A 13238-nucleotide genomic window follows, 5' to 3' on the forward strand; every position below is an offset into this window, starting at 1 on the left:
TGTGAGAAAAGCCCTGAATCTAGGGCACCCCTCCCAAACCTCAAACTACTGCCCCCCCAACCAGCCACCCAGCCACAAACAAAGCAGACACATGTTATGCATTAGTGAGAGAATTTGTAAGGGCTTAGTGAAAACGAGGCTATCGAGTATGCTTGGAATGACTGAGCTATGAGGGCTGTGCTAATTAAAGGCATGTCCGTGGGGGCGCGCTTTGTGTGTCAGAACGTAGCTCTGGCACACTCGCCTTTAAGAAGAGATCGTAGCATGGCAAGGAATCGCACAGCTGCCTTCGCCATATCCATATGCCAATTTCGTCACCGAGGGGCAATGTGGGTCAACATTATCTCTGCACACTGCAATCTCACCCCCAGCCACGCAGACGGTTAATCGAGGTTAATTGGCAATCAACTGCATCGTAAATGCTCATACTGATTAGACACATCTCAAGCGCCAATAGCCCTAAAGGGTTAGCATTATCCCCCGTGAATTATGGGTAATGTCACTCCACATCACAGACCCAGGAAGGAATTAAGTAACTACAGGCTAAACAGGTGGGATAGGCTAGCGTTTGATATTCTAGCAGGTGAGGGGACCATCGTCCGATATCCAGGGCAGGAATGTCAGGATGCGTAGGCCTTTTGGGATGACTGGAAGTCTGGTGAAAACTGTCAATAATAAGGTATAGAGTTGTCTTCTGTCCTGAGCCACCACTCTTACTTTTCATTGTCGTCGTTAGAGCCCAGACACCAAACACTAGTGGTATGGCATGCTGAGAAGTGATGAAGCCAGTGTGGTTGCTCAGAGAAACCGGGGATGAATCCGCGAGGCAGTCTGTCAGAATCACTGGCAGGCAGGGACAGTAATTACCAACATCCACCTCCTGGCTATGTTCTTCTTTCCAAAAGAGGAAGACTGGATAATTGCCAGCCAAACGCATTGTCTGTCTTCGATGTCCCCACAACAAGCATGTTTGCACTTGTGTGTACATGCACGCACACACGCACACACAGCCAGGACTACCCCTTCTGAGTAGCAGCCTACAAAATACTCATGAAATGGCAGATTCTAGGAACAATATGGACTCCACCCACCACTGGTACGCACAGACCGGCCCGTAAGCGCAGCAGGCCAAGAGAAAGTGTGGGGATGTGGGATATAAGGAGAGGGAGAGAGGGACAGACAGGGAGGAAAGGAAGGGGTGAGAGAGGGAGATGCGTTTGCACGTGCTTGCGGGAGAGAGTCGTGTGTGCACTGGCGTGAACAAAAGATCTGGGTGCGTATGGAGTGAGTGGGCGGGCGGTGTGGGTCTGCATGACTCCTACCGCATACAGTTCGTTGAGGACCTTCATCAAGTCCTCCTGCATCTGAAGTCCCACTTCCTTACTCTGTGGAGACACAAGACGAGACACATGTTAGGGTAGAGACAGCGCGAGAGACAGAGAGGGATATAGAGAGAGAGCCCGAGGTACAGAGTGATTACCAGGCCTGCCGCACACACCATATTTTAGCAACATGTCTGAGCTGGGTAAGGAGAGGCTGGAATTGGTCGCCGTGCTCCTGGAGCGATGGGAACACTACCAGCCTTACAGTAACAGAGGTCACCAGCAACTAACCTCTTAAAACACAGCTAATCCAATGAGAAATCACAGTCCACAGCTTATCCAGCGCACACACACACACACACACACACATGATCTTTCCGACAGTGGTGGCCCATCAGATGAAAGCGCTTCTGAAGTTATAGGAGGCGACATCGATTCATGTTAGAAAAAGCAGATGTTAGGATTTTAACATTCATTCCCTGGAATTCTAAAGTGTAGATCAGATGTGCCTTTGTCCTGAAAATGAGGAGCAGGTCTGCACTCACAATCCCCTTTTACAGTGTTCTAAACACCAAGGAAGGAAAGGTTGGTGGGAGGCCGCCGATGTCCCTCCTTCACTGTTAGCAATCGCAGCATTTTGTAGCGACACTTTCCTACAAATCATCTTTAAGCAGGCCTCTCCAGCTGAGGGCAAGTCAAGATGGCCTCCCACGTCTTTCATACGGCAGTTTAGCGGCTGACAGATGGCAGAAGTGGAGGAAGATATGCATCTGGAGACAGAGACGGAGAAAGTAACGCAGACATGAGACAAAGAGAGGGAGGGAGAGAGAGAGGGAGGGAGAGAGAGAGAGAGCGGGAGGGAGAGAGAGAGAGAGAGAGAGAGAGAGAGAGAGAGGGAGAGAGGGAGAGAGAGCGGGAGAGGGAGAGAGAGAGAGACAGAGAGAGAGGGAGGGAGAGAGAGAGAGAGAGCGGGAGGGAGAGAGAGAGGGAGAGAGAGAGAGAGAGAGAGAGAGCGGGAGAGGGAGAGAGAGAGAGAGAGGGAGAGAGAGAGGGAGAGAGAGAGAGAGAGAGGGAGAGAGAGAGAGAGAGAGAGAGAGAGAGAGAGAGAGAGAGAGAGAGAGAGAGAGAGAGAGAGTGTGTAAGGGAGAGGGAGAGAGAGAGAGAGAGAGAGTGTAAGGGAGAGGGAGAGAGAGAGAGAGGGAGAGAGAGAGAGAGGGAGAGAGAGAGAGAGAGAGAGAGTGTAAGGGAGAGGGAGAGAGAGAGAGAGAGAGAGAGTGTAAGGGAGAGGGAGAGAGAGAGAGAGAGAGAGAGAGTGTAAGGGAGAGGGAGAGAGAGAGAGAGAGAGAGAGAGTGTAAGGGAGAGGGAGAGAGAGAGAAGGAGGTTGAATGGAAGGTCCACCACATGTTCCGCCTCTTTCATCTCCAGCATGGCAGGGGAGAGTAAAGCTGGATTTAACCCTTTGAGGGCTGAGATGAATGGCTGCCCTCCCCCTAGAGGCCCTTTAGCAGGAGGGCTTAATACTGTACATCTGACAGACTTTATTTAGAACGCCACTCTTTGCTGACGGGTCAGAATCCACAATCCCATTCCCGACCAGAGCGGAGTAGTCTGATGACGGCTCTCCTCTCCTCTCCGCTCCTCCCCTCCCCGCCTTTGAGTACGGGAGAGGTGACTGGGGTCGAAAGCCTGGCCTGCTCCGATAATTTCAACCCCAGCGTGTAGGCCAGGGCGACTTTGCTATGATGAAGTGTCATGAGGTGTATCGCCTCATAGCTGACGTTAACACGGCCCTGATGGAAAACCAGGCACAGACAGGAAGCATGTGACTGTACATGAAGGGTGATTTTTGGAACATAGCGAAGATGATGGATATCTGTTGTGGCCACCGAGGCTGGAGGCTGATTGGCTGACTGACTGATGGACTGATTGTGGTGGAATGTGGCACATGGGTGCGTTGCTGCACTGAAAACTCAAGCGTCAGCGATTTTCTGATCGTACAGCTCAGAAACAAGCTGATTATCATCTTAATGGCTGCAGATGAGCAGCCTGTCTACACTACAATCTGCTATGTCTGCGCGGGGAATTAGATCGCCTACAGTCAGTAACAAGGCTGACAACAACTCTAAGCTGGAAATAATGAACGCACGCGCGCGCACACAAACACACACACACACACACACACACACACACTCCCTTCAGTTTAACAGCCGTACTATCCTGTCAAGGATGATTTCTGTGATTTCAGGGGTGTGTAACAAACAGATAGGAATAGCTGCAGGACAGCACATCAGAAGCGCTGCTGAGTGATTGTGAACACCACCTCTTCACTAGACTCACTACTACACCGCACGGAGAGCGTGAAGAAGCTACTCTTCACACCACGGACGACTGTCGCACCTGCATGTCCTAAGCAAAGCCAAGTCTTCATGAGGGCCCGTCGCGTCAAAAAAACGCCAGTGTGCGCACATGACGACAGCTGTGTGTGTGCCATTTGCTTGGGTCTGTGTGTATACGTGCGTGCGTGTGTGTTCTTAGCCACAGCCCACGATGCCGAGCACAGGGGAGTGCGTTTATAACAACGGACGCTCGACCGAATAACTTGTCGTGAAGGTGCAATTGCAGCAGGTGGGGAAAAAAAGAGGTTCGGTGAGCAGAGAGCAAGGACCAATAACCTCAGGGGTGGAGCCAGGACAGGCTGAACATGTCAGGTCATTTTTATTTTCACCTCCTTGTCCCAGTGACATCACAGGACCAGAGTGGAGAGGAAGTGTTCAGCAAGCCCTGCTTCCTCCGCTGAGGTAGTGGAGCGGTCAAGGCCTAAAAATACCTCCAAACAAAGCGAACCCGCTGAAAACACGCAATAGCGGGAAGAGGCCCAACGCGTTCAGTGTTCGGGTCCAAACGCGCTCCTCTGCAATGTTGCGTTGTACGGTGGGAGGGGAAGCATATGGTCCCCACTGCAGACACCTGGGAATCTCTTGGCCCAGTCAGACCCCTGTCTGCATTGCTAAGCTGGGGAGAGGGACGAAGAAGAGGGGGGACGGTCTGTATCTGGGAACTCTTCCATTCATACCACTGCCTTGGCCACTAAAGCACATATTTCACATAATGTCTCAGGAACGTGCTCAGAGCCAACAGTTATGTATTCTGGAACTGATGTGAAGAAACTGGCAAATGGCGGTCGCTTGCATTTGCATGGATACATGCACAGACACGCCCACACTCACACACGGCCACACCCACCCCACCCATACACGGACACACCCACAGCAATGAAAACGAGACCCCATGAACGAACGAACGAGAGACGTGCCCATCTGCTCCGGTTCATACTCCCAAACACGTGCAGACGCACACGCGCGCACACACAGCTTCTCAGCAGCGGGTCAGCAGAAGCGTGTGGTTTGCACGCTTATCTACGGCACCGATAAGCGGACACGGGTCTGCGTGCCGGTCCAGTTGCCGTGGAATCGGCGGTATGGTGACAGCTATCTGCTCGAGGGCTCCACCGCGCCCTTCCACATGGGCTGTGGGCAGAGGGCTGCATTCGAAAAAGACGGGAGAGATGCAGTGCGATAATTGGTACCTTAAGGTCTGCCAAGCTTCCACTTTCTGCCTGTGTTTTTTTTTTTTAACAGACAGAGAGAAGTAAATCCATTTCCATACGCATTCTACTGATGTGATGGCGAATCAGACAATGAAGGCACTCGATGCTGTAATGAATTTTTTAACAGGACTGACTTTTGCCAGGGGGGGTTTGGTTGTTGGCATGGTTGTCACAGAAATCAAATTCCACTTAAGGTGTAATATGCATCAAACCAGCTGTCAAACCCACAAACACATATGAATAACTGAAATTAATGAATCATCAAACAGGAATCCTGTATTTTTTTTTTCCATTTTGCATAATTAAACGGATCAATACAGCTTAAAAACGTTCTCTTTCTTAATGTTTTTAAGGGTTGTTCTACAAAAGTCTAAAAGTCTTTAGCCATACAGAGGATTCTTCCAGACGGCCTCTGACCGCTACCATCACGTCTATCATACGCTATCTGGCACTCCCCAGGGGCAGCTGAAGGGCTCTTTCCTGACAGGCAGGTGATCCTGGGTGGGTCTGAGGGGCAGAGCGCAGAGCGCAGAGGTAAGAGCAATCACACAGACATCAGCGGCAACCAGGGAGGGGCGGGTCTCCGGAGAGGGGCCAGCCGGGAGCAATCAATTAAAAAGAAACGCCTCGTTCTCGGAGCGCGGCGGACCGGAGAAGCCGTGGAGAAAGCAGTGCAGAGGGAATGCTGATGAGACAGGAGAGAGGGAGAAAGGGAGGGAGAGAGGGAGAAAGGGAGGGAGAGAGGGAGATAGGGAGGGAGAGAGAGTGCACGGGGTGCTGATTAGGGTCACTGGGGTCAGCAGGGAGGCCGTCAACTTCCCAAGGCGAGGAAACACGAACAAATGAAACAAGCCCGCAATCTACACCTGCCACTCTTCACTTAACAGGGAGAACACGTTTTTGATTCATGAACTATTTTATTATTTCAAAGTAATAAAAAAAAGAGGTCAACTAAGATACAGAGGTTACTGTTTGGTCTCGGTTTCGGCACATGAGCACACGGTTACACCCCAGCGATACCGCTCAGAAAGAGCCAACCTTCCACCTCCTGCCTGAGCATACTTGCAGAAACCTACAGGGCAGTCAGAAGAGCATCTCACCCACACATGCGGCGCCGGCGGGGCCAGGGTGCGAGTCTTACCGCACCTATAGGCCGACACCTCACCTGCCCAGGTCTTCCAGCTGGGCTAGACGTGACCCACCCTATGCCACCCCTCCGTATTGGGAGGATCACAAAACTGGAAAGCACCCCTCCCAAACCACCGGGAAAGCGCCAGGACCACATTCCACTCTCGCTAACCAGTTCAGGCAGGCAGCGGGGAATGAGAGCGAAGAACTCTGCCAGGTTTGGCCTGTTTACATTTTCATGGTAAAGGCTGTGTGCAAATGAAACATGGATCCTCAGAGTAGCTCGTGAAGGCAGTAATTGTTCAGTGCCACACCTATGAAATGTCAAAGACCCAAATGAACAGTTACTAAAAGTTGCCAAACATTGGTGTCACCTCCCAACCTTCCTTGTAGTAATCACTTTATTGCAAAACCACACATTGCAATATATTTCCTTATTTCTCCATTTTTGGGCTCAAATCCGTGTGTGTGCGCATGTGTGTGTGTGCGTGCGTGCATGCATGAGCACGAAAGGGCCAATCCAAAGCACAGTTGCCTCAGGTCCAATCAATAAAGAGCTATGAGACTGCACTCAGACAGATAAAAGGGATTGTGGGGGATTACATGTGCTAACCCCTGTTGGGATCTGAGTGGTGCTATGAAGAGATATCAGTCAATTAGAGCGCTCAAGCCTCAGGTGTGTCTCAATCGCTGCAGCAGCGCAGACAGAGGCTTGGTGGTGCCGCTCACCTTCTTGAAGAGGCGGCCGGAGTCCTCGCTGATCTGGGCGAAGCGCGGGATGATGTTGTTGAGGTAGAGGTCGCTGAGGGTGGCGTGATCTCGGCTCTCGCGCTTGACCTGGGCCAGGAGCAGGTTCCAGCAGTTCACTGGAGAAAGCACGTTCTGCTCCTTCCTGCAGAGAGAGAGAGAGAGAGAGAGAGAGAGAGAGAGAGAGAGCGCAAGAGAGAGACTGTGAAACATTCACAGATTATACTCCCAAATTTTGAACTGCCCTAATATAACAAACTACAAATTGTCCTTAGAGAAGCCAACAAATGTCTGTCAAAATATGTGGCAACATGTCACGGCCTGAGAAACAGTGAGTAACACACTGTAGAGTCGTACACCCACCACGCCTCTTACTATATATAATAATGATCTACATCCTGTTAGTATATTTACTGTGTGTGACAGAGACACTCCCTAAAGGAGAGAGAAGTGTGATACGAGATCGTCTCTCACGAAAGGATGCTTTGGCTGCTCCAGGGTGCTGCCTCTAGTCCGGAGGTCAGGGCATGTTTCTGCCACTCCCAAGACCTCGCTTCCAGACCAGGTTGCTGCGCTCAGACTTCGCTACAATGTTGTTATTATTATTACTGAATTTATTTTCATGGTCACATTTTTGCTGATTATTATTACTATTTTGGTACTTAACCTAAATACATTTCCACAGAGCATGTTTGTCCAAAGTTTGCTTGGGCAAAACTGTACATGACAGTCATGCCAATACAATTACCTTGAACCGAATTTAGAGAGAGAGAGAGAGAGAGAAAGCTGGATAAGGGACAATACTGCACCTCTGACACCGCCTTAATGTCTACATATGCTATATACGTGCACGTACATAGACAGAGTGGTTTACGATGTCGAGCAATAAAGCTTACCAGCTCTATTCCTGCAATTATCTTCCATGTTATATTCATGGAAATTGTTGAGTCAGAGGTGCATGTGCAGACTGTTAGTGAAAAAAACACCCACAGATCCTCTGCAGTTCTTGGCCGATTTTTGTCCCCACTTGCCTGAGCTCGTAGTCATGTGAACTCGGCCGAAGAGCAGGGCCAGTGGTGTATCTGCTCGCCTGGCAAGAACACGCACCACGTAAGTGGCGCAGACCAACCGTCACCAAAACCGAGCCTGGTTCTGATTCACTTCCCTGTGAGCCTTTCGCTCCACCGATTGGTCAAAGCTGAGCCGGACGAAAACACGCGTGCAGTCGCGCGACGGGGTTCGGACATCACCGAGCCCTGCGCTGTTCCTTGCCCGGACTGGCCCGGTGAGTCAGGTGAGCGGGTCGGGGCACGGAGCTGAAGGCGGAGGTACGAGGGTGGATGAGGGTGGATGAAGGGGTACAGGGGGCTGGTGGTATGGGCACAGGGACAGAGGACTGTGCCGTTGCTTCGTAACGGAGCAAGTTCTGACGTGGGTCGCTTGCCGGTCACATCCTGAGGAACGCAATCACGTGGATGGCGGTGCCTCTTGCTAAGCCACTCTGGAACAAGAGCAGGAAGCTGCTGAACAAACCTTCCTGCCGACCACCTCCCATTCTCAGCTGTGCACCTGCAGTTACCCACGCAAAAAGTCCAGAACCACCTCAGGCCTGGACCCAAACCTGCACCCACAATCACCCACAATCACCAAAACATACTTCTGGACCGTCACTCCTGGAGATTTGTCCAGATTGCTTTTTTTTAAAAACCTTTCCAGAGTGTTATTTTTTTCTCTGTAATTTGTAAAGATCGTTAAACCTTGAAAAAGAAGGCATGAAATTCTTAAGAGTGTTGAAATATTTGAATATTGACATTAGACCACTGGTGTAACAAATAATAGTAATACATTGATATTATGATTCAATATTACATTGACAACAGAATATCCATTTTCTCAATTTTTCTTGATGTTTTATGTCTGGTAATTCGTGCTTTTAAACTCCAGATGTGCTTTGAACCTCTGCGTAGCAAAACAACCCACTCGTAGCCGAAACCCAGACGACAACCCACGCTTGCCGGAGGCATGTGTCACGGTTCTCCCTGTTCCTGGACCCTGCACTGTTTGCATGCACTGAGGGACCCTGGTGTGCACACACACATTGCAGTGCTGTTAATATGTTACAGTCAGCATGTTTACAAAGCCAGAGTTGAGGCCCGACCTTGGTCCCTACTGTTGACACCAGCACGCAGCATCTGTGAGCACTCAGGCTGTCACGCACCAAACTGAGACCACATTTGTGAGACACAAATGAGATGATTTCAAAAAGGGTCGTTATTGTCTTCCTTTTCCCGGAGTGCCAGCATAAAAATGTGTCAAGTTATTTTTGTGCAAAGTTTCTTGGACAGTTGTGATATTTTTAAACTTGACTACGGCTCAGTTTTGTTGCACAACCTCCATGCATCTCCTACGTCTGTAAGGACGTATGGTACAGTCAGAAGAAGAAACCCAGGAACCTTGTAATATTTTGCGTTCTGCACTGCCAAAGCCTTGACCATGTCTCTGGGTGGATGTGTATTCAGGACAAACAAGTGAAGCGAAACTCACCTCCAGATTCCACCAAGTAAATGCCTCAGGCACTGAGGCCAGTAGCCTCAAACATCAACAGAGCCCCTTTAAATCCACTATTACTGCTACTGAAAGACCCAGAGCCACAGTGTGTTCTCTGGGTCAAAAAGTGAATGATTATCAGGTAATATATTACATGCTTGGTAGCACACACACACACACACACACACACACACACACACACACACGCATACTCCTACAAACACACACATGCACACTCTTACACACATACACAAACCCAGCAAGCACACCCACACCCCCATACACACACACACACACACACACACACACACACACACAACCCCACTTCCCATTTATGGTGTATAGTGATGAGAAATGTCAGTTCTGATAATGGCATCACACAGCTCACTGAAGCACGAGCGAGGTGCCTCCCTTCCTTCTGAGACAGGCAGCAGGAAAAGCCCACAGTGAGTGTTCGCTACAATCTGTTCAGGTGCACGCGCTGCTCTGGATCCCTGACACATCTCTCAGCTTTCACTGGACAGCAGGTGATGCCCCGGAGAACCTCAGCCTAATGACGACCACCAACCTAGCAAAAGTGGGACAGGCTCAGAGGCCATGGGGAGTCCCGGCAACGGAACAGAACGAGCCCTGAGTGAGACTGATGCTAAAGTCACTCCGGTGACTGGGACAGGCATGTATTGAAAGTATCTCATCTCACGCAGCTTTCAATGACACACACACGCACACGCACACGCACACGCACACACACGCACACACGCACACGCACACACACGCACACACACGCACGCACACGCACGCACACACGCGCGCACACACACGCACGCACACACGCGCGCGCGCGCACACACGCACGCACCTATGCGCGCACACACACGCACGCACGCGGGCGCACGCACGCAAGCACACACACTGCGCAGGGCAGCGCAGATGCAGAGGTAGGCGCCCCGGCGCATCCACTGCAGCTCTGCAAAGTGTACCGAAGTGCTAGTGCACAATAAGCGTTTCTGTCATGACACAGACACTCTGCGGGGGTGCAGAGATCACAGTGTGCTGCACACTGCCCCGATGTGCCTGACAGAGGTCACATACTGCCCTGGCAAGCCCTGACCAGCTGCACTGCTGCCATACAGTAAAAAAAGGAGACGGAGAGAGAGAGAGAGAGAGAGAAAAGAGACACAGTGGTCTGCACCACAGCGCCGTGGGGGGACGCTGATGAGATTAGCGGGAGTCCAGGATGAGGCGGGTCACAAGTACCCATTCAGCATTGGGGAGCTCAGGGTCAATCGGGAAAGGCCATGGTAAAGCTCATGTCACACGGGCGGCCTCAGCTGCCCGGTCAATGGGGCCTTTCACCGGCAGGGCGCGGGCGCGTGCCGGAGACGTGACGCGGCGCTGTTCGGGTGGAGGAGTCCCTGATGTCCCAAGGGCGGTTCCAAAGGGAACTCCACCCACACCGGCAGGCCGAGAATGCGAGAGAGGAGGCGGAGTTACGCAGGCAGGGAGGGCACAACCAAGGCATGAACAGGGCTGACCGCCGGGCTGAAGTGCTTTCCTCGTCCGTGCACTTCTGATGTTGCCTTTGGGGGAACACACCAAACTCCACGTACTTCTCTCTTCTTTCTTCCTTTCCGTAATCACCAGGTTCTTTTTAACAACACGGCATGTTTTGGAACAATCACTGTGAACGTTCCGGAACGTTCCGGAACAGCAAACGCTATTTCCACTAGATTAAATGTGTCACAGAGTGCGTAGAGTGGAAAAGGCGGCATAAACTGGAAAAGCTCAAATGGCTACGGTTCTTTATAGCGCCGTAGAGTTCCTCATTTGTTGAGACATAAAATTCAGTGTGCACCAGTTCTTCTCTAAGTGCCTTTTTTTTTGGTAACATACATTGCTGCGGAGGGTCCGGCCTGGCGGTGGAAAGACATCGGTCACACGCTTCAGGACGGCTAGGAAGTGAAACTCGCACTTGCTTTCCGTGCTCTGACTCACACACAAACACAGATACACTGGTCACGGTTTGTTTCCCTCAAAGTCACCCTGAGCTCTTCCTGGTCAACCAGACATTTAGACTGGACACTGCCCGACACAAACCGGTCCGAGCTCAGCTGTCAGTTGGATCGCCTCCAGAAGAGGCTAGCATGCAGCCAGCGGTCTGGTTTGGTAAGCGGAACGCGTGACCCGCCGTCAGCTGGACACTTCCTGTGCGCTGGTGTCATGAGACCGAGCACGGCTACAGGAAACAGAGCCCACACTTCTGTCTTCCTTCTTCTCCCCTCCCACCCCCTGAGGCGTGCACGCCCCTCTCACGTGCACGCCCCTCTCACGTGCACGCCCCTCTCGCGCGCACATTAGGCTAGCGGGCAGCCATGTTGTAAACTTCAGTTGACAAATCAGTTTAAGATCTTTTGTTTGCAAATCCAGGCATGTGGAGACACGACACACGAGGCTGTTGGCACAGAGTTTTCCACTACGGGGACGTCCTCGGCAACGCCGGTGCGGTTTCTCCGCTGAGCCTCTTACTCGCGCCGACCAGCAGACGCAGCTCGTGACCCTTCCCTAGCTGCAGGCAGGACAGGCACGCATTTAATCCGGGCCGGCTGGCGGATAGCTGGCATACCACAACTCCCCATGGAATCGCCCCACATCGCCTTGGACACGGGGCCCCTCTGATGAGGCCAGCCGGGACCCCCAGACTGCCGGCCCCTCACTCTGGCCCGGAGGAGCGGAGCCAGGGAATGCTTCGCATTCCTTCGGAACACTGCGGTCCTAGCAGATGTGGCGTTCGCCGGTAATGCCGGCAGATGCTGGGTCTGGATTCCTCAGGCTGCACATTCATCAGGGGGTTAGGGTGGGGGAGCAGAACAAAATACCCTTTAGTGTTGGTCAGAGGGATCAGGACCCCCCCAGCAGAGAGGGGGGGAAGAGAGAGATAGAGAGAGTGAGAGAAAGATAGAGATAGAGATAGTGAGAGAGAGAAAGAGATAGAGAGAGAGAGAAAGAGAGAGAGAGAGAGACAGAGAAAGAGAGAGAGAGAGAGAGAAAGAGAGAGAGAGAGAGACAGAGAAAGAGAGAGAGAGAGAGAGAGAGACAGAGAAAGAGAGAGAGAGAGAGAGAGAGAGAGAGAGAATACATTCAGATCTCCCACCCTGAGAAACAAAAGCAAACAAGACGGTGAGTGTGGGGGATGGGAGAAACAGAAGGGCCATGTTGGAGAAGCAGTGCCACGTACCTCCTGAGCAGTTCCACTGCTGGTCTCCATCACCTTCTCCATTTTACAAAAATAACATAGGTATTGACATATATGCCACAGCACAAGTCCATATGCCAAGAACTGCTGTCAGCAGAGAAGGTCCAGGGTGGTATCTCTGGACAGAGACACACTCATCCTCACATTAAGGGCCTGATTGGCTGCAGAGCTTAACAGAACCCTCAAGTCCCTGGACAAACGAAAAGTATTGATTATCGATTACTTCCAGTGGCTTAGAGAGTGCCTCGAAAGCCAGAGTAGCGGGTGGGGGAGGGGTTGTTCCAAGTCTTAGAATTGACATGAGAGGGAAAAAAAGAAGAGAAGCAGAAGCAAAAAAGACAGAGATGTGAGAAAAGAGAAGAGAAAGTTTGTCTCATTTGGTATTTCCTGTTGCCAGATCTGTGCTTTAGGCAAAATTGACGGGAGCATGGAATGCCCTTCACAGAAGAGCGAAGTCTGAGGTGAAAACGAAACAAAACAAAACCAAAGCCGAGTCAGACCTATTTGCAAAGTGAGCAGAGAGGCTCTGATGTAGAGAGTTAGAGAATTATGAAAATTACCTCTCACATCCCTTTTTTTTTTCCGCCAAAAAGAGGAACTTTCAGTAGGGCGGAAAAGATAATAATATGGTGT

General features: G+C 51.1%; 1 protein-coding gene across 5 annotated transcripts in view; it reads right to left on the reverse strand.

The window, feature by feature from the left end:
- Positions 1–13238, reverse strand: part of srgap2 (SLIT-ROBO Rho GTPase activating protein 2) — a 74958-nt gene that overhangs the window by 22713 nt on the left and 39007 nt on the right. For all 5 annotated transcript variants that reach the window (XM_035520298.1, XM_035520296.1, XM_035520297.1 and 2 more), the window contains 2 exons: positions 6788–6950; positions 1323–1385 (listed from right to left, as the gene is read on the reverse strand). In XM_035520298.1, coding sequence (XP_035376191.1) covers positions 1323–1385; positions 6788–6950 — 226 coding nt within the window. The remainder of the gene's footprint in view (positions 1–1322; positions 1386–6787; positions 6951–13238) is intronic.

This window comes from Electrophorus electricus, chromosome 20 (genome assembly GCF_013358815.1).
Source record: "Electrophorus electricus isolate fEleEle1 chromosome 20, fEleEle1.pri, whole genome shotgun sequence".
In the NCBI taxonomy this organism is placed as follows: domain Eukaryota; kingdom Metazoa; phylum Chordata; class Actinopteri; order Gymnotiformes; family Gymnotidae; genus Electrophorus; species Electrophorus electricus.